Source organism: Pyxicephalus adspersus, chromosome 6, assembly GCF_032062135.1.
Source record: "Pyxicephalus adspersus chromosome 6, UCB_Pads_2.0, whole genome shotgun sequence".
Taxonomy (NCBI): Eukaryota; Metazoa; Chordata; class Amphibia; order Anura; family Pyxicephalidae; genus Pyxicephalus; species Pyxicephalus adspersus.
The window spans coordinates 85493742-85512834 of record NC_092863.1 but is presented as its reverse complement, the minus strand read 5'-3'; the positions used below and the strand labels follow the sequence as shown (position 1 = coordinate 85512834).

The following is a 19093-nucleotide window of genomic DNA, read 5'->3' as shown; positions in this document are numbered from 1 at the left end:
CCAGTCACATATATCAGGTGTCACCAGTCCTTTACCAGTCACATATATCAGGTGTCACCAGTCCTTTACCAGTCACATATATTGTCCCCACTGGTGACAATATCATCACTTCCTATAACCAATACACTACCCCAGCTGTCATTCAATGTTTGTATGAGCGTCCCCTACAGTATGTGACGCCAAACTACATGAAAAGAGTACTCAATCATTACCAGTATGGGGATCAGTGCTGTCCTGTGTCCCCAGTACAGACCAGTATAGAGATCAGTGTAGTCACCAGTATAACTCACAGTGTCCCCAGTGCAGTCCCCAATATAGCTATCAGTGTCACCAGTATAGCTTCCAGCATTCCCAGCAGTGTCCCAGCATAGTTGTCAGTGTCCCCAGCTGTAACCAATACAGATCTCAGTGCTCCGGCAGTCACCAGTGCAGATCCCGGTGTCCCTTGCACAGATCCCGGTGTCCCCGGCAGACACAGGTATATCTCCCGTGTCCCCAGCACAGATCCCGGTGTCCGCAGCAGGCACAGGTATATCTCCCGTGTCCCCAGCACAGATCCCGGAGTCCCCAGCACAGATCTCGGTGTCCCCAGCACAGATCCCGGTGTCCCCAGCAGGGACAGGTATATCCCCCGTGTCCCCAGCACAGATCCCGGTGTCCCCAGCACAAATCCCGGTGTCCCCAGCACAGATCCCGGTGTCCCCAGCAGGCACAGGTATATCTCCCGTGTCCCCAGCACAGATCCCGGTGTCCCCAGCAGGCACAGGTATTTCTCCCGTGTCCCCAGCACAGAGTGCAGGCAGCCCCGCAGTGCCCAGCACCGACCCGGCAGTGATAAAGTTGTACAGGGCAGTGATAGAAGGAACCGTGACACTTACCCGGGAGTACAGCTCATACACCGACATTTCTGCGATCCCCGATGCTCCCCATACAGCCCTGGACTACGGAGATCACCGCCGACTACACAGCCCGGGATCCGAGACTCCGCCCCACCGCTCCCAGCACAGGTAGGGGGCGGGGTCAGCAGGAGCAACACCCACTGCCATAGCGACTGACACACCGACTGACACCGTGCTACACACTGACACAGTGATTGATACACTGAGCTACACCGGGGGACACTGACACTCAGCACACACACATTGTGGGGCCACACCTGTCACACAAACCTCCCATGTACACAGAGGGGACTTTCTCTGACACACACTGATCACCTCCATTTATTTACATTTGCTTCTCCTGTAAAGTGTCTATAGACTATTAATGGAGTGGGAAGAGACCTACCTTCCATGTTCACCTCCCCCACACCCATCATAGGTATTGTTTAGGTTCTTCCTGGCACTGACATGGGGCCAGGGGTCCATCCAACACATGCCCAGGTGGTATATCGGGCCAGGGTCCAATATGAGAGTGCCCAGGCCTTACACCGAGCCAGGGGACCAGGCAATATGAGAGTGCCCAGGCCTTACACCGAACCAGGGGACCAGGCAATATGAGAGTGCCCAGGCCTTACACTGAACCAGGGGACCAGGCAATATGAGAGTGCCCAGGCCTTACACCAAACCAGGGGACCAGGCAATATGAGAGTGCCCAGGCCTTACACCAAACCAGGGGACCAGGCAATACCGGTATGAGAATGCCCAGGCCTTACACCGAGCCAGGGGACCAGGCAATATGAGAGTGCCCAAACCTTACACCGAGCCAGGGGACCAGGCAATATGGGAGTGCCCAGGCCTTACACCAAACCAGGGGACCAGGCAATATGAGAGTGCCCATGCCATACACCAAAGCAGGGGACCAGGCAATATGAGAGTGCCCAGACATTACACCGAGACAGGGGACCAGGCAATATGAGAGTGCCCAGACCTTACACCGAGCCAGGGGACCAGGATATATGAGAGTGCTCAGGCCTTACACCAAACCAGGGGACCAGGCAATATGAGACTGCCCAGGCCTTACACCGAGCCAGGGGACCAGGCAATATGAGAGTGCTCAGGCCTTACACCGAGACAGGGGACCAAGCAATATGAGAGTGCCCAGACCTTACACCGAGCCAGGGGACCAGGATATATGAGAGTGCCCAGGCCTTACACCAAACTAGGGGAACAGGCAATATGAGAGTGCCCAGGCCTTACACCTAGCCAGGGGACCAAGTGTAAGGACCAAGATCTAAATCACATAAGAGCCCTCAGACCTTACATTGGGCCAGTGGTCCACCCCATAGGAGCATCCAGATCTAGGCTGGCCAAAGGTCCGCTACATGTGACATTGCTTAGACCCCACACCAGGCCAGGGGTCCACCCCATATAAGAGCACTCAGCCTTTAAATCAGGTCAGGGGTCCACCACACACAGTGTTCAGACTGTAAACCGAGCCAGAGGTTGGCCCCATGGGAGAGTACTCAGGAATCACATTGGGCCCATGGGAGAGTTCTTGGAGATTACATTGGGACAGTAATTGTGTGTGCATTTTGCAGCGCCAGAGTACCTGTATAGAGGAATGCCTGATACAAATAGCAGCTTGTAGTGCCCTCTAGTGGTATACTAATGTCATCCATGTAACACCTGTCTGCTTTGTAGGATAGTTTAACTGCAGCCTTACTGGGAAATAAAAGTTTTCTAGGTAAACTACATGTATTTTTTAAGATTTGTACATTTCTCTTTTCTGAATAAATTGTTGTTTGTTCTTTCCTGTCTTTTCTAATATCAATATGAGGGTCTAGTTTCATTACACCCACCTAGGCAACCTCAGTGTTGTAAAAAAAAAACATTATTATTATTATTATTATTATTAATAATAAACAGGATTTATATAGCACCAACATAATTTGCAGGGCTGTACAATATACAGGGGTTGCAAATGACATACAGATACAGACAGTAAGACAGGAAGAGGATAGGACCTTGCCCTGAAGATCTTACAATCTAGGATTATTTGGAAGGCACAAGCCTAAAGGACTGGATGAGCCTTAAAAAATATTTTGAAAAAAGTTTATTTTCCATTGCAGGGAATAAATTTAATTTGAGTTGTAGCTTAGTGCAGACTTGGAAATAAAAGAGAGCTGGTAATACAGGCAGGAAATAATGTTGTCTGCATTCAAAACCAGTCACCAGGTTCAAGCCATCCTTCAATATTGTCTGGTTAGTAATTTAGAAAAAGTAAAAAGTTTCCCAACTTTCATAAACTGCATGTTTGCTATAGATCTTTGACACAAAAAGTGCTGAAAGCCCAAATCATTTTTCAGTTTGAATTCACTAAATATATTCCAGGTGCCTCACAACAGTTGTGCAAAGTGTGACAGTTGGCCTTCTTGAGATGGCAGTTGCAGCCTAAGGCTACAAATCAGATGATTGCCTCAGGACTTGTATAGGATGTTGTTCATGGATCCGTCCTAGTGGATCCACGAATCTTAAAACAAGTGAAGGGGAGAGAGTGCAGTGGGGTGCTGCTCGCTCATTCTCCCCCCTCCCCTCTCTATAGAGCAGAACGACGCTATATGTACAGCGCTCATTCATGCATCTTTCAGTTTTTTGTCGTTGGAAAGATTAATGAAAGATCCTTTCCAACGACAATTTTTAAACATTTATAACCAGCCTTATCCTTTTCCCTGGCAGCATGCTGTACAGACCCTTGCTGTTGGAAGCAGTGTTCTCTCTGAGGAAGTTCCCACTGATTCAGACCTTTAGCTGCTCCACAGTGGACATAGCTAATGAACCCTGCTCATTATAACACTGCAATGCTGAATTACCAGGGGGTGCTCTGAATCTCCAGTAGCATTGTTTTTTTTGTATTTTAATAACTAATTTCTGTCCAACACCACTTTAGCTGTAAATAATGTACTATATGTTGTTTGTTTGTTTCTGGATATGTCCTTGGGGTAGAAGTTTGTATTAGGACAAGTGCAGCAAGTCAATGGGATTAAATAGGTAGCTGAATGAGTGAACTCTGGTAACAGTTTGTACCATGTATTACATCTGTATTTAGAAAATGATTTTTTGACAAAGGCATTGTTCAGGTCCCAGCAAGCCTCTTCTCAAAGTCAGACCTCCAGGGCAATCACACAAAGTAAACAGGGCTCAGAGAAGACATAGGATCTGATTTGTTAAAGCTCTCCAAGGCTGGAGAGGATACACTTTTAACAGTGAAGCTGGGTGATCTGGCAAACCTGGAATGGAAGTTATTTGCTATTTGTTAGCAAATGTTTTCAGTCCTGGACCAGATCCATTCCAGGTTTGCTGGATCACCCAGCTTCACTGATGAAAGTGTATCCTCTCCAGCCTCAGAGAGCTTTAATACATCAGGCCCATAGAATTCACTCCCCATCTCCAGGGCACAGGAAAGCAGTCACCTGGTCTACTCTTTCTGAGCTGTTTGGGCTGGGCCACAAAATACCCTCCCCCCACCCCACATTTTTTGTATGCAGGATACAATGCTTGTTTTGTCTTTGTCTACTAACCAAAAAAACATGGTGCAGTTTCCACATGCTGGGTCCATGTCACACTAGGAACAAGACATCAGGGATAGACTGCTAGGAGTTCATTTACCTTCACCATTATGGTGTCAATACCTTGCTAGCTGAACCAGCAAGCCCATCACTGTTCACATATAAGTATCTGTGGTGTTTCTGCCATTGTAGGATGTCAAGGGTTGCTATCTGCATGGAGTATGCATGTTCTTCCTGTCTATGTGTGAACTTCCTTTGGGAGCTCTGGTTATCTCTAACATATTATATATTAGTGTCTGAACAAACTGCCACTGAATATGTATGTGGTGGAATATCGCACCAAGAGCTGTGGTTCTAAATAAATAAATGGCACTTAAACTCCTTGAAAAAGATATATATTTGTGTATTTTTTCGTCATCGATTGGATCAAAATATGTATTAGTTGGAGTTGTGCTTTAACACGTTGTTAGTTACCATAGACAGAGATTATCTGAGACAGCTTTATCTGCAGTTCTTTTGTGACAATGAGAACAGATACTTGGATTGTGCAGGCATAGAGATAGTTAGTAAGTAAAAGGCTGATATCACTGCCCTGCATCCCAGTTTTGCATTTGGCTAAACATGTAGATCAAACCTTTTAAGTATATTGTAACTCTAGCAAAACTTTTTGTTTTAGTCCTAGATAGAATGTGATTGGTTAGAAATCTTGTCAGGTTTTATTGCAATGTCCCCAGAAAAATCTTCCCACATCCTGTTACAAATGTTGTCACTGAGTCATGAAGCAGTTTGGTTTAGGCTAAATCATCTCCTAGCTTTTTATTAATGCCTTTGCCCTCATAGGTGATTCTTACTACTTGTCCTGGTGACAATGCTATAGGGAAATCTCCCTATTAGTCCCAGAGACAGCACCAAAATCCTGATCAAGGTTCTAACACTTCCCAGTGCTATCTAAAATGAAAACAAAAGTTCTGTGTGGAGTTGCCTTTTAAGGACAGTGTGATAGAAGGATGCAGGATTACTGGGGCAGCCAGTCTTTAGGGCTGGAGATCCGCGTTCTCCTCAAGGGGTGGATATGCTCCTGGAGGACGTACGGCCTGGAGAGGATGTCATGCAGCTTCTGTTGGTATGATTTCTCTGCCTGTAATCCAGCTTCATACTCTCGGCACTCTTCCTCCTTCTCTGCCCCTCGCAGCTGTTGCTGGTATGCCACCTGAGATAGAAGCTGCTGCTGGTACTGCTGGGCCTTCTTTACCTTCCTAAAAGTACAGTCATTAATACAAGCGTTATAAATTCAAACCCACAAAAAATAATACCCTTACAGATCTCACCCTATATATCCACATCAGCATTCCCAATTATGCTGCCTACATGGAGTTTGTAAAGCTTTTCGATGTTGTTCACTAAATGCTCTTCACAGAAAATGTGATGCGCTGGGGGGGGGTTGATTAGATCAGAGGTCCCAATCCCCCGTTCTGTCTGACAGGTGGGCTGTGGCTCTGGCTGGTGCACCCTCCAGCAGGATCAGAAGAAGGACCCCGCTTACAGGGGTGCACTGGCCAGAGTTGGGGACCATGTCTCCCAGAGACATCTCAGGCTCAGGGAGGTGGGCTGGCTGTGTCTCTGGACACAACCTGCCCATTCTCCCATTGCAGACTCAGACCTGCGATGGAAGAATGTGCGGATTCTGGCATCATGACGTCACTCTGGGGGAGTTTCTACCCCTTTGAGTGACATGCGCAACGCGCGGTCAAGAGTCTGTGCAGTTAGGGGTCCGCGACTTGCAAAAGGTTGAAGTCCACTGGATTAGATGACAGTTCTTTAAGGAGTACTTACATCTTTTTTGGAATGCTATTCAATGGGACAGAGAGAGCAAAAATAAAAACTGACATTGATTTAATCATTTCTTATCCATCCAAAGCTAAATAATAAGGCTTGGCTTTACAGGCACTGTCCCCACTGGAATAAAATTACCTTACCTGCGTGATCACAATTTTTAAAATGACATTCACCTGCCCTTATGCCAACCCATCTTCACCTGGTTTTCTTTCAGGTGTCAGGTCTTCAGTCATCTTGAATGGCCAGGCAGGAATGCAATGCACGGGAGTTCATTTATCTCCGGTAGCCCCAGGGGATGCCGAGGCACCCAGCATATCCTGGCATCCTACAATAAGCTGTACCTACATAGCTCAGTTTACTTGTGAAGATTGTGAACAAGCAGGTAAGTATTTTACTGGGGAAGGGACATTGCCTGTCCATTCTACAATAAAAATCCTACCTGCTTTAAATATGGAACTATAGTTCCACCTTAATATGAAAAAAAGGTAACTTTTATTAAAGTTTCTTGTTATTTCCTTGTTGACCAGATGAATCTACCTGGCATTTCTTTCCATTTCGAGCTGTTTGTGTTCCGCCACAGCTTTTTCCAAAAGTTCCTTATCCCGGGCCAGTTCTTCCTGTTCTTTTGCATTTCGTTCCACTAAAAAAAAAACAGAAAGAGGAGAAGTGTTTGGTGTCCTAAAAGGTTTCTCAAGAACAGAACAAAAGCTGAATTGTCATCAGAAAAGCAATCAGCCAGTAAATCATCCAACCAAAAGTGTAGAGGAAGGACCGGTGTCCAGGTGTGAGGAATCTAGTAGGATTTAACTGTCACCATCTGTATACCTACAATCATCTATCCTCTGCTTTCTGTTCTGACACCTCTATGGATATATATAAAAGGGTAAAATGTAACAATAGAAATTGGCTATGACCTGGAATATGTGTGCCTAAAGTAAAATGCACCTTATGATGAAGAATGAGAAATATGCATTAAGAAAGACACTGTAGGTTTTCCTATTTACAGCAACTGAAGTCTTTGGATTCCACAGGACAGAAACAAAGATGCACCCAGTTCAGCTGTACCAAGAACTTTGCTTAGGTTTCATGTCAGGTTTATTGGAGTTTTGTGAACCAAATGGAGAGATAGAGACATAATCCTGCCCCCGTACAAAGCATTGGTCAGACCACATCTGGAATATGCAGTCCAGTTTTGGCCACCAGTTCACAAAAAGGATAATTACTAATCTAATAAAAGGAATGGAGGAGCTCAGCTATGAGGAGGGATTAGCTGAACTGAATCTATTCTCCCTTGAGAAGAGACGTTTAAGGGGGGATATGATCACCCTGTATAAATATATAAATGGTCCATATAGAGAACTCTCTTCCCAACTATTCACCACAAGATCATTACAAAGAACAAGAAGGCACTCTTTGCGTCTGGAGGAAAAGAAGTTTAATTTCCGGATAAGGAAGAGATTCTTTACTGTAAGATCTGTGAAAATGTGGAATCTTCAGCAACTACTATAGATTGTTTTAAGAAAAAGCTGAATGATTACTAGAAGCATAGAATATAACTGGGTATTAAGGCTTTAAAGTAACAATAACGAGACTGTTGATCCAGGGAACATTCCATTGCCTCAGGGAATCAAGAAGGATTTTTTTCCCCTATTGTACCAAGTTTTTTTTTGCCTTCCTCTAGATCAACTATGTCCATAGGGTTTTATATCTGGGATATGTTTATTTCCCTAGCGGTTAAACTTGATGGACCTATGTCTTTTTTCATCCTGACTAACTATGTAACTGTAAATTGTGTATATTACATTTACATTTTATTAACAATTAATTCAAAACTTTATTCAATTAATGTGTTTCCTTACACTTCTCGAGGATCTGATGTCTTCTGGTGTCCATGACATCCTTCATCAGCCGATTCCTGGCCTCCTTCTCCCGCCGCACCTGCTCTGCCCTCTTAGCCCAAGATTTCTCCAGCTCTGCCTCTATCAGCTTGTCCATCTCCCTTTCTTGTCTCTTCTCCTCCTCCAGCTGCTGGGTCAGGTACTGTCGGTAGATCTGCTGTTCTTTCTGCATCTCCAGCTAAATATGGGTACAAGAGTCATGATGCTGATTAAAGAACACTGGACATAGCTTGCTAAAAAAATAGATCAGTAGGTAGTCTGCTAGGTGGGCAATTTAAAATTTTGCTCCACACTCTTCACAGAAAGCTGCCCATTAAAACTTAAAAGCAGAAAATTAGGCTAAATACACATGAAATTACATAATTGTGAACTATTTGGATGGGTACAGTAGAGCATTCATGATCCTGTTCACTACAACACAATGCTCCAAGCACTGACTAAAATGCCAAACACAGCCCCAATGCTGTATGGATTTGGGCCAGAGCACTGTGGAGCCACTAGTTACTTGGTCAGCTTTGCAGTTCCCTGTTTCACCTGGCTGCATACTGGATAAAAGTTATAATAATCCACTGTTCAGTCTGCATACATGAGGCACAATGGGGTCAACAAAAACTAAAGCAGAAAAAAGTGCACACATCTTCTTGGCTTTGGTGTATAAGGTGTGTGGGTTACAACACAGGCTCACCGGAACTATATAAATGTATCATGTATAATATTACAAATACAGAACCATAAATGTGCCACTTTCATAGTTTATAGATTTGATCTTTCATTTTGCTCTCATTGTAATCTAACCCTTACCTTCCTCTGGCGCTTCTCCTCTGTATCGTCATGAGTGTCTTGCATGATCTGCTCCATGATCTTCATATCAAGCGCTAGTTCCTCTTGCTGGTCACGAGCCAATCGCTTCATCTTCAGACGGATGGAATGATCCAACATATTCCTGACCATAGACTGTTTTTGCTGTTTTTCTCGCAAAGCACGTTCATCCTCCATCTTCATGAGCTTCCGTTGTTCTGCCTGTCATGGGTACATGAGGATAAGTGTTACTGCTATCTTTTACATTGCTAAAAGAGATTATGTTCATTGTTTTTAATACATTAGAATTAGGAGTCTCAGTCTACCCAAAATGCTGTAAATTTTAAGGTATAACAGTTGGGCGTATCTGCTATAAGTTGTTGATGTACTGGATAGTACGGCTGATAGCACCGTGGCTCAGTGGTTAGTGCTCTGGCCTTTGCAGCGCTGGGTCCCAGGTTTGAATCTCTGCCAGGACACTATCTGCATGGAGTTTGCAGGTTCTCCCTGTGTTTGTGTGGGTTTCCCCTGGGTAGTCCGGACCCCCCCCCCCCCTAAATTTCAAAAACATGCAATTAGGTTAATTGGCTTCCCCCAAAATTGACTTTAGATTGTATTAAAAACAAATGACTGAGGTAGAGACATTAGATTGTGAGCCCCTTTGAGGGACAGCTAGTGATATGATTATGGACTTTGTGCAGCGCTGCATAATATGTTGGTGCTATATAAATACTGTGTAATAATTATAATATCTTACACAGTATATCCCAAGATTTTGTTTCTCTACTCTGCAATTACATAACTGACAATCGTCTTCCTTGATGCTGGACAGCTCCTATCATGTATATTAACTGCTCTCCCATTGCAAAAAAAGGAGATAATTATTTACCAGGTTTTTTTTTTTTACATGATATCTTAGTTTTGAAATCTACTGTCTTTAGAAAAAAAAACTGCGTGTCCTACTTTGTAGCTAATATTTTTCAGAAACATTAAAAATAAACATTATTCAGCACATAAGGGGCCTAGTCACACCACATTTATTGTGGTAACACAGTAGCACCCATCCTGTAGTCCTGTAGTATTCGTAATTGTTTAAAACAAAATTCTCCTATAAAATATACCTGACTTCCTCAATCACAATGTCTGCAGAAAATCATTACCAATAAATAGGCCTCCTCCTCTTTAAGCCTTTTATCCTCCATTCTCTGAGCCTCAGCAGCTGATCTCTGGGCTTGGAGGACATCCAGCATTTCTCGGTTCAGCTCCATTTGCCTCTGGGTTTTCTTCTCCTCATTCTCCACTTTGGCCAGGCGGTCTCTCTCCCAGAGCTCAGCAAACAGGTTCTCTTCCTCCTTTCTCTGCCTCTCCAGTTCTTCCTTCAGGGCCAACTGAGCCATTCTCTCTGTACACACTTCATTCTGGTGCATTCGTGACTTTAGAGCACGCAGCTCCTCACACTGCTCCCTGAAACATATTTTTTTAGGAATTAAGTTCTACTTATTTAAATAAAATGTACATCCTGGTATCTACAAGGTGACAGCATCTTCAGGATACTGATAATGACCACGGAGTATAGTCTAAAATTCTTTTCATAAAACCCATTCCTTACTCCCACTTGAATTCACTTTTCTCAGCCTACAGTGAAAAGAACTTAGGAGGCATTAATCTGTGCTTAAAGAATCTAAAGCCCAACATTTTCATTTTGGATAGGGGAGGGTTAAAACTGTTGTTTTTTTGTCATCTGTGTCTCACTAGGGAGCAGCACAGTGGCTCAGAGGTAAGTGCTGTGGTAAGTCCCAGGTTTAAATCCCATCCAGGACATTATTTGCATGGAGTTTGCAGGTTCTCATGTTTGCATGGGTTTCTTCCTGGTACTCCAGTTTCCTCCCACATCCCAAAAACATGCAGTGAGGTTAATTGGCCACCCCCAAAAATTTACCTTAAACTGTATTAAAGACATATGACTATGGTAGAGACATTAGATTGGAAGTCCCTTTGAGGGACAGCTAGTGACATGATTATGGACTTTGTACAGCGCTCCGTAATATGATAGCGCTATATAAATACGGTGTAATAAAAATAATAGGGAGATTTCTCTTCACTTCCCGCAGACTCAGCAAGAAATTACAAGTGATAATGTATAGTATAATTTCCAGTGATAGTGAAATTCTTAAGCTGAAGTGAAAATTGTGAATTGTGAGTACATTTAAAACCAAACAGCGGTTGTAATCTCCGACTACAAAACCCAAATATAAAAAAAGTTTTGTCTTTATATTTTAAAATATAATTATGATAAGCTTGTTTCAATTTTTAATGGAGTAGATACTCTTTTTTGTGTGTCTGTGTCCTCATTTAGAAGATTTCCTCTAATTCTCTGTCCTGAAGACACAAAAAAAAATGTCACACCCTTCTTCTTCTTTCACCCTTGATGTGGCCACTCACCATGCTACGTGTTGGTCTCCTGTGCACCACAGTATTCCCTCACCTTGCAGTTCAGTGGCTCATTCCTAACCCCAAACGTTTCTTCTTTATTTTTAATGGAGCGTTCAATTATTTGCTATGATCTATTTTCACTTTTTTTTTTTTGTACTACATTCCTCAAAACACTGAGCACAATAGTAAATTGTATCCTACATATACTGGGGACTTTTAGTTAATTATTGTACATGGCTGCCATATAACTATTCACATTGTACCTACAATTTGTTCTTCTACAAACATTATTTTCCTATTTTTGATTCCTAAGTTTCCCATTGATTCCTAAGTTTAAATGCTAACCCATGCTAGGCTCTGATAGTGATGAGATCCTGAGTTACCTGAACTGCTGGTCACGTTTTTCTGCCACCAGCGCCAGTCTTTCCTTTTCTCGTCTCTCTCGAAGGCTTCTGGCTCTCTCTCGCATCTTAGCTTGTCTCTCCAGAGTGGTCTCCTCCATGGATTCCATCTCTTGGATGTACTTCAGTTCTTCGGTTTCCAGCAAGGCCTTCAGTCTGCCTCATGGAATAAAAGAATGGTCAAGCTTACATGTTAACCTGTATTGAATTCTAAACTTGAAAATTGAACGCCCTGCCAGTAAACATTTTTCTGATAGCTTTATTAGCCAGGAAAGTATTTCCTGGCACTCACACAGATTTTTCTATTGATCATTCTTCCCAACTAGTAATTATTTGATTGAAAGTCTTGTGATATTCATGAGGTGGGCATGGGGTGAACAACATGACATATGGGAGCCCCCATTAGAGTTGCTTGTTCGTTTTACACATAATAACACTTTGTGTGCTTTCAATGTTTACCAATATGTCTGCTTTGCATATGTATACAGCAAACACAGCAAATAAAAAACAGGAATGTTTCATATACAGACTGGAACTATTTGCAATATTAGACTACCATGGCCATGTTAAAGAAGAACTAAAATACCTTTTAAAAATTTGAAATCAGGCAGGGCATTATTGAAAAAAGAGACATGGGATGTCCCTTCTGCAATCATTCTTACCTACCTGATTGCACCAGTTAACTGTCAAAATGCTGAGCACCAGTTAACTGTCAAAATGCTGAGCATGCGCATGCCTAGGATTCCCAGCAATCCCAGCTTTCATTGTGCTTGCCAGGACTGAAGAAACTCCTGCATGCTTGTGCGTGAGTTACGTCAACCTGGCTCAGCAGATTTGGATGGCTAGGATTAGGATCACAAGAAGAAAGAGAAAAAAAGAAGATGGTGGCACCCTGTGCGGGAACAGTGACAGGTGAGTAGAGCAGGGTTTAGTTCCACTTTAAGTCAGCTACTTCATCTAATACTTCTATTTTAAAGTAAGATATAGAACCTGTATAAACATGGCGATGGAAACCCTTATCCTTTTAAAGGAATAAATGAAATCTATTTGCAGGAAATTGTTACTTTTTGTGAGCTGAAAAGACATCTCAAACACCATTATATTTATTCTGTAAACTACTATTCCCATCTATCCACCATGAAATGGAGATGAACAAAAGAGACATGACTGAAGTCCAGCTTGTGTGGCAACCATGTCTGCCCCATGCATACAGTGGGGAAATGAGTGTAGACATGAAGGAACAGGGAGTGTTTGCACCTAGAAATTTTGGGGAAATTAATTTGCCACATTACATTTTTGTGTTTTGGGTTTAGTTGTACTTTAATGGTTAGTAATAATGACCTGTCTCTGCGTTCCTCAACTTGCATCCGATAATCTTCCATTGTCTCATTCACCTTCCTCTGGACAGTATTGTGTAGTATCTTGTGGTCTGTGATCAGCTCCCATTTACTCTTCAAATCTTTAATGTCATTGTCCTTGGTGAAGGCCAACATCTGCTCACGCAGGTCATCGTGCTTTCTGCGCTCTAATGTGATATAGTCATGTGGTCTGCCAGTAGGGAATTTGGCTTTCTGCACAAAGAGGATAAAAAGGGTCACTGAACAGTTCATATCCATTTTCAATTTTTTTCACGTGAAAAGTAAAGAGGTTCTGGCTAGCTGTAAAGATTTCCTTTTAAACATACAGCACAGATTTCAATTAGCTTACATCAAATTATGTTCTAGCTTTATCCAGCAGCATAATCACCCAGGAGAGGCTTCTACTTAACTGTTACTGACCCGTGATCTCTGCACTGTCAGTTATTTCTTGCTGTTTAATTCCTGCTGGGAAGATTTGCCTTCACTTTCTGTTCTAAGTGCAGAGTGGTCATCCATGATTCAAATGATGCCGATGAAGATATGTCAGATTTGCTCTCAGCAAGATTGCAATATGAATTAAAGTTGAACCAAAGCTCCACTGTAAATATCTGGCAGCAGGCAGGACTTTATTGCAGAAAAGGTCAGGCAATGGGCCTGATTTAGTAAAGCTCTCCAAGGCTGGAGAGACTACACTTTCATCAGTGAAGCTGGGTGATCCAGCAAACCTGGAATGGATTGCTAGTAAATGTTTTGAATCCTGAACAAGATCCATTCCAGGTTTGCTGGATCACCCAGCTTCACTGATGAAAGTGTATTCTCTCCAGCCTTGGAGAGCTTTACTATATCAGGCCCATTGCCTGACCTTTTCTGCAATAAAGTCCTGCCTGCTGCCAGATATTTACAGTGGAGCTTTGGTTCAACTTTAATTCATATTGCAATCTTGCTGAGAGCAAATCTGACATATCTTCATCGGCATCATTTGAATCATGGATGACCACTCTGTACTTAGAACAGAAAGTGCCTGAGCTGCATATGTGGAGCTCAACGTTTTTTGCCAGAGATACCCAGAAATGTTTGTTCCCCCTGCAGGTGCCAGGACTGAATGAACCCATCATCCCTGCCTGCCGAATCAAGATGGCCACAGATCTTAATGCAGAAGAGAGGTAGCGAGAGGTCAGCAGCAGCCTCAATAGAATGGGGACAGGTTAGTATCCTCAGGGTCCACTTGCAACTATGCAACAGAAACACCTCCACAGATAGCAGTCATGGAGCTCATGTCCTTAGAACCTCACATTCGTTTTCTTGTAAACTGAATCATCAACCTATAGGACTAGGGACATCAACTGGCTGAATGGAATTACTGTGGTCACAGCTACAGGCAGCAGATGCAGCCTGCTGTTTTTTTTCCACATTTTCCACAGTTGGGCATTAAAGTGGAAATACCACTGAAATATTATGAAAGCTGCTATTGCTGAATTCTAAAGAAAGGTAATTGCAGAGGATTAGAAGACCAACCAGGTAAGCAGTATTTTTAAAACTAGGCCAGCAACAGTAACCTATATTGCTTTAAAAGTCATTGTGTATATTGTTGGGTCACTCAAAGTCTTCCTATATTAGCAGCATAATCTCTATGCTAAAATCTAAGTCCCAGAGGTGCGGGTACTTCAGAATATATTTAAAACACAAATACGGAAAGGTAGTGTGACCTTGTACAGCCCATTTAATTTGTGATGCCCCCTTCTGGGGGAAGGACAATGGCACCCTGTATTCATAATACTCTGACTTGAATGAAAGTGGTGGTCAATCAACTCAAAAAGCTCTGGTTAAAAAGAAGCACTGCAGCTCTGATCTGAAGTTAAGTACTTTATCCTGAGTTGTTCTTTTATTCTGTTCACTTTTATTCTGTTCACTTACTGGCGGTCCATTTTATTTTAAAATGAATATTTGACCAGAGTTGGGCTTTAATGTTACATTGAAATGTTATGCGATAAGTTCTGGAACATTTATTGACTTTTTCAGTCATTTTCTAGGCATTAGAAAGCTGAATGTGAGAACTTACCACAGCCACGGAATGCGGAGTGGGACCAGTAACCTCCCTGCAACGCAGTGGTCTGTTCCTCTGGCTTAGCATCATCATGGCTCCTTCTATTTAGATGTCTACAGGGACATAAGGAGAAATGTTTAAACACAGTGTTGGGTATAGGTACATTAAACAGTTGTGCACAAAGGCAGTTAGACAGTTAGGTTTCTCAACTGCTTCGGTGCCTATTCTGTCACTGACCTGAAACCAATGTCCAGTCAACACCCTGCCATCATTCATTGCTTCCGTCTATCCACATAGGGTGGCTCAGTGGTTAGCACTCTGGCCTTTGCAGTGCCGGGTCCGAGATTGGAATCTCATCCAGGACACTATCTGCATGGAGTTTGAAGGTTCTCCCCTTGTGGGTTTCCTTCCACATTCCAAAAACATGCAGTTAGGTTAATTGGCTTCTCCCCAAAAAGTGACCTTAGATTGTATTAATGACATATGACTATGGTAGGGACATTAGAATTGTGAGCTCCTCCAAGGGACAGCTAGTGACATCACTATGAACTTTGTACAGGGCTGTGTATAATTTTGCTGCTATAAAAAAAAAAACTATATAATAATAATAGGGTGACACCAGCCAACCATTTACCTCTAGAACTCAGAAGTGCCGCTCCCACCCACCAGAAGTCGTTCTTACAGGTTGTAAGTATATTTGTAAGAGTATTCCCAACAAGTGATATCCTAGTCCAGCAACCAAATGAACCTTTCTATGTGCACTAAAATTCTTCCTCTGCTCTGCATCCTCTATAGGGCATTATTGCGAGACTCCTGCCCCCCCCAATTTTTTGTATGGGTATTACAGAGACAGGAAGTTAAGGAAAATGTCTCCAAAAAGATCAAAGACCTAAAAAAAGCCACTTTCACCCATTCTTTCCCAGTCACTTTATGCAGACAAAAAAAAAGTTGGCTGAATAGAGGGGGGAAGCCAATTTTTATGTGTGACATTATTATTATTAATAATAATAATTATCAGGCTTTATATAGCGCCAACATATTGCACAGAGCTGTACATTAAATAGGGGTTGCAAATGACAGACAGATAAAGACAGTGACACAGGAGGAGGAGAGGACCCTGCCCCAAAGAGCTTACAATCTAGGAGGTGGGGGACGTAACACATAATAGGAGGGGTGATATGTAGTGAAAGGAAGTAGTGATGGTTTTGGAGACAGAAGGAACAGGTAGATGGGGTTGAAGCCTTGGGTTTTGAGAGCTCTTTTAAATGAGCAGAAAGTAGGAGCAAGCTGAATAGGACGAGGAAGCCCATTCCAGAGAGTTGGGGCAGCTCTGGAAAAGTCTCTGAGCCCTGCATGTGATGAGGTTATGCCTGAGGAAGTCAGTAGTCGGTCATCGGAGGAGCAAAGAGAGCGGCTATAGGAGTATTTTTCTATCAGGTCATAGAGGTAAGTGGGACAAGAACTGTGGAGGGATTTGAAGGCAAAACACAGGAGCTTGAATTTGATTCTCAGGTGAAATGGAAGCCAATGAAGAGAAGATCATGTGACCATATAACATTTACCTAATAGTGGAGAGAACACATCTGAATACCTTGCAATTAATGAATGTAACAGTAAAGAAAGTAAATCTGATGACAAACAGGAGGTAATATTTATCCCTGTACATACATCCCCACCCTCCATGCATAACAGTTCAATAAGGATCAGCTGCAGAGGTAATGTAATGAGAATTGCAGGATAAGCAAAACTCAAGGACTGCAAAGATTCCCTCTAATTAAAAAATGTTTTAGATCTGTGCCAGTCTCTAATTTTTCAAACCTTTCCTTATATATGTAACCCCTGACACACACTGTCACAAAGGGGTCTGATTATAAAGAAGTGAATCTGACATTCACTGAAACATTCATTGTGTTTCAATTCAATTGATTTTCCACCAGGGAATGTTTCAGTGAATGTCGGATTCACTGCTTTATAAATTGACTCTATTGGCCTGATTTATTAAAGCTCTCCAAGGCTAGAGAGGATAGACTTTTATCAGTGAAGCTGAGTGATCCAGCAAACCTGAAACGGATCTGGACCAGAATTCAAAACATTAGCTAGCAAATGACTTTGAAGAAATCTGCTGGATCACCCAGCTTCACAGATGAAAGTCTATCCTCTCCAGCCTTGGAGAGCTTTAATAAATCAGGGCTATGGAAAAGCTCTGTGAGTATTGAAATCATGGAACAGGAAGAAAGGCACCGAGGCGCTGCTACTGAATGCTGCATGAAATAATAATTGTCCTATGTTTGTCCTTTGATTTGCTTTACCCCGGTCATCTTGCCCAACTCTCACATGAAAGTCGGCACTGTACTTATTTTACCTGTTACGTCTTCACATAAGGAGCGTTTTGCTGCAGCCGGCAATGGGTCTGATTTATTAGAGCTCTCCAAGACTGGAGAAGATAGACTACCATGGGTAAACCTGGGTGACCAAGCAATCCTGAATTTGACCTGATACAGGATTTAAAAAATTTGCACAAAAAAAAAAATGCTTTTTAAGAAATCCATTCCAGGTTTACTGAATCACCCAGGTTATCCCATGATAGTGACCTTTGCTTTAGGATTCTCCTATTCTTTTCACATGTCATGGAAAGCAAAGACAAGCCAGGGAAAGGAGTCAGACATCACATGACCATCTCAGCCCTATTATATTCTTTGTTATATCACCCACATATTTATTTGTGAGATTCTGGGCTTGCTGATGACAGGTTCTCTTTGCAATGATCAAACCATGCACCTCTACTTTAATGAAGAAAACAATGTTTGCCCCAAAAGTGGTTGAATTCAAATGTGCCCACGTGCTGTTGAACTACAAATCCCAGAATGCCCTGGTGGTAGGGAATGCTGCCACTTGTAGTGCTCAGTTACTGCAAATGGATAACCTGAAGGCAGAGAACAGTACAGGCTCTGTGTAGGTTTATCCAGCTCTAATACACACACACTGCTCACATCCACCACACATTACCGGCACCTCCGGGGGGAGAACGTTCCAATATCCCGAGCCCTGTCCAGAGAACAGCTCGCCTTCTGCATCCCGTCTCCCCGGTAACGCCGACTCCGGAAATGACATCACCGCCCCCTAGCTACGGCATGTAAACAAAACATAGGAAGAGGCAAGGGAAAGTGTCAATTTATAAATCAGCCAGCAGAGGGAGCCAGAGTACTGATCCACACCACTGGTCTGCCTGGGCTATTATAGTCAGTCTGCAGCTTGATGTGATTGTTGGGACTTTTTGTTATAAAACCAAAATAAAACCCAAAATATTGTGTGTGTATTTATTGCAGCTAATCAGTCCTTAGATGTGGTTCTGCATTTGCTTTCTTTTTTAACTTAAGAATAATTTCTGAAAGTACATCCTGCTAGAAATCCAGAATCCTTGTCACTTCCCTGTGCTCTGAACTAAAGTCTCAATGTTTTTCTTCAAGCTATCCTATGTGAACTACAAAACCACTCCACCATATAAAGCAGAGAGGAGAGAGGGGTAAAATGAAAATAGATAGAAATTTAAATAAAAACTACAGTTTGTCTGGAAATAGTTTTTATACAACTTTAAATAGAACATTATTAATAAACAAATCATTAAACCTCCCTGACGGTATTCCCGAGTGTGGCTGAAGTTTAATTTTCAAAACCAAAAGCCGTAAACCTCGAGCCACCATCAGGGTGGACTTGTAAGAAAGTTATAAAGCTTTCCTGGTCCCCACGTGCCCGCGGCGTCTTTCAGCGGTGCCCGCGACGTCCTCCAGCAACGCCCGGCATCTGTGTAGCCTGGCAATGCCCACCTGGTATCTGCATCCCCAGCATGTGAATGTTGGGGACGCAAGGCCAGGGGTCACAGA

The 19093-nt window shown here is 42.8% G+C and overlaps 2 protein-coding genes across 5 annotated transcripts in view; both read right to left on the bottom strand.

Moving 5' to 3' along the window:
* MYO5B (myosin VB) overlaps positions 1–1047 on the bottom strand; it is a 138132-nt gene extending 137085 nt beyond the window's left edge. For 2 of the 3 annotated variants that reach the window (XM_072416454.1, XM_072416455.1), the window contains exon 1: positions 879–1047. In XM_072416454.1, the coding sequence (XP_072272555.1) occupies positions 879–905 (27 nt within the window). In that variant the 5' untranslated portion in view covers positions 906–1047. The remainder of the gene's footprint in view (positions 1–878) is intronic. The other variant, XM_072416456.1, reaches the window with a different exon arrangement.
* A 3775-nt stretch (positions 1048–4822) lies between these two features.
* Positions 4823–18312, bottom strand: CFAP53 (cilia and flagella associated protein 53). 2 transcript variants are annotated; one of them, XM_072416452.1, is made up of 9 exons: positions 18219–18312; positions 15228–15325; positions 13152–13381; positions 11793–11966; positions 10137–10440; positions 8980–9198; positions 8140–8356; positions 6818–6920; positions 4823–5700 (listed from the first exon to the last, which is right to left on the bottom strand). In XM_072416452.1, exons 2-9 carry the CDS (start codon positions 15303–15305, stop codon positions 5460–5462), a joined length of 1566 nt encoding a protein of 521 aa, XP_072272553.1. In that variant the 5' UTR covers positions 15306–15325; positions 18219–18312; the 3' UTR covers positions 4823–5459. The 2 variants fall into 2 exon arrangements, with proteins under 2 accessions (XP_072272553.1, XP_072272554.1); XM_072416453.1 differs by having other exon boundaries at positions 18225–18312.
* Between the last annotated feature and the right edge of the window lie 781 nt (positions 18313–19093).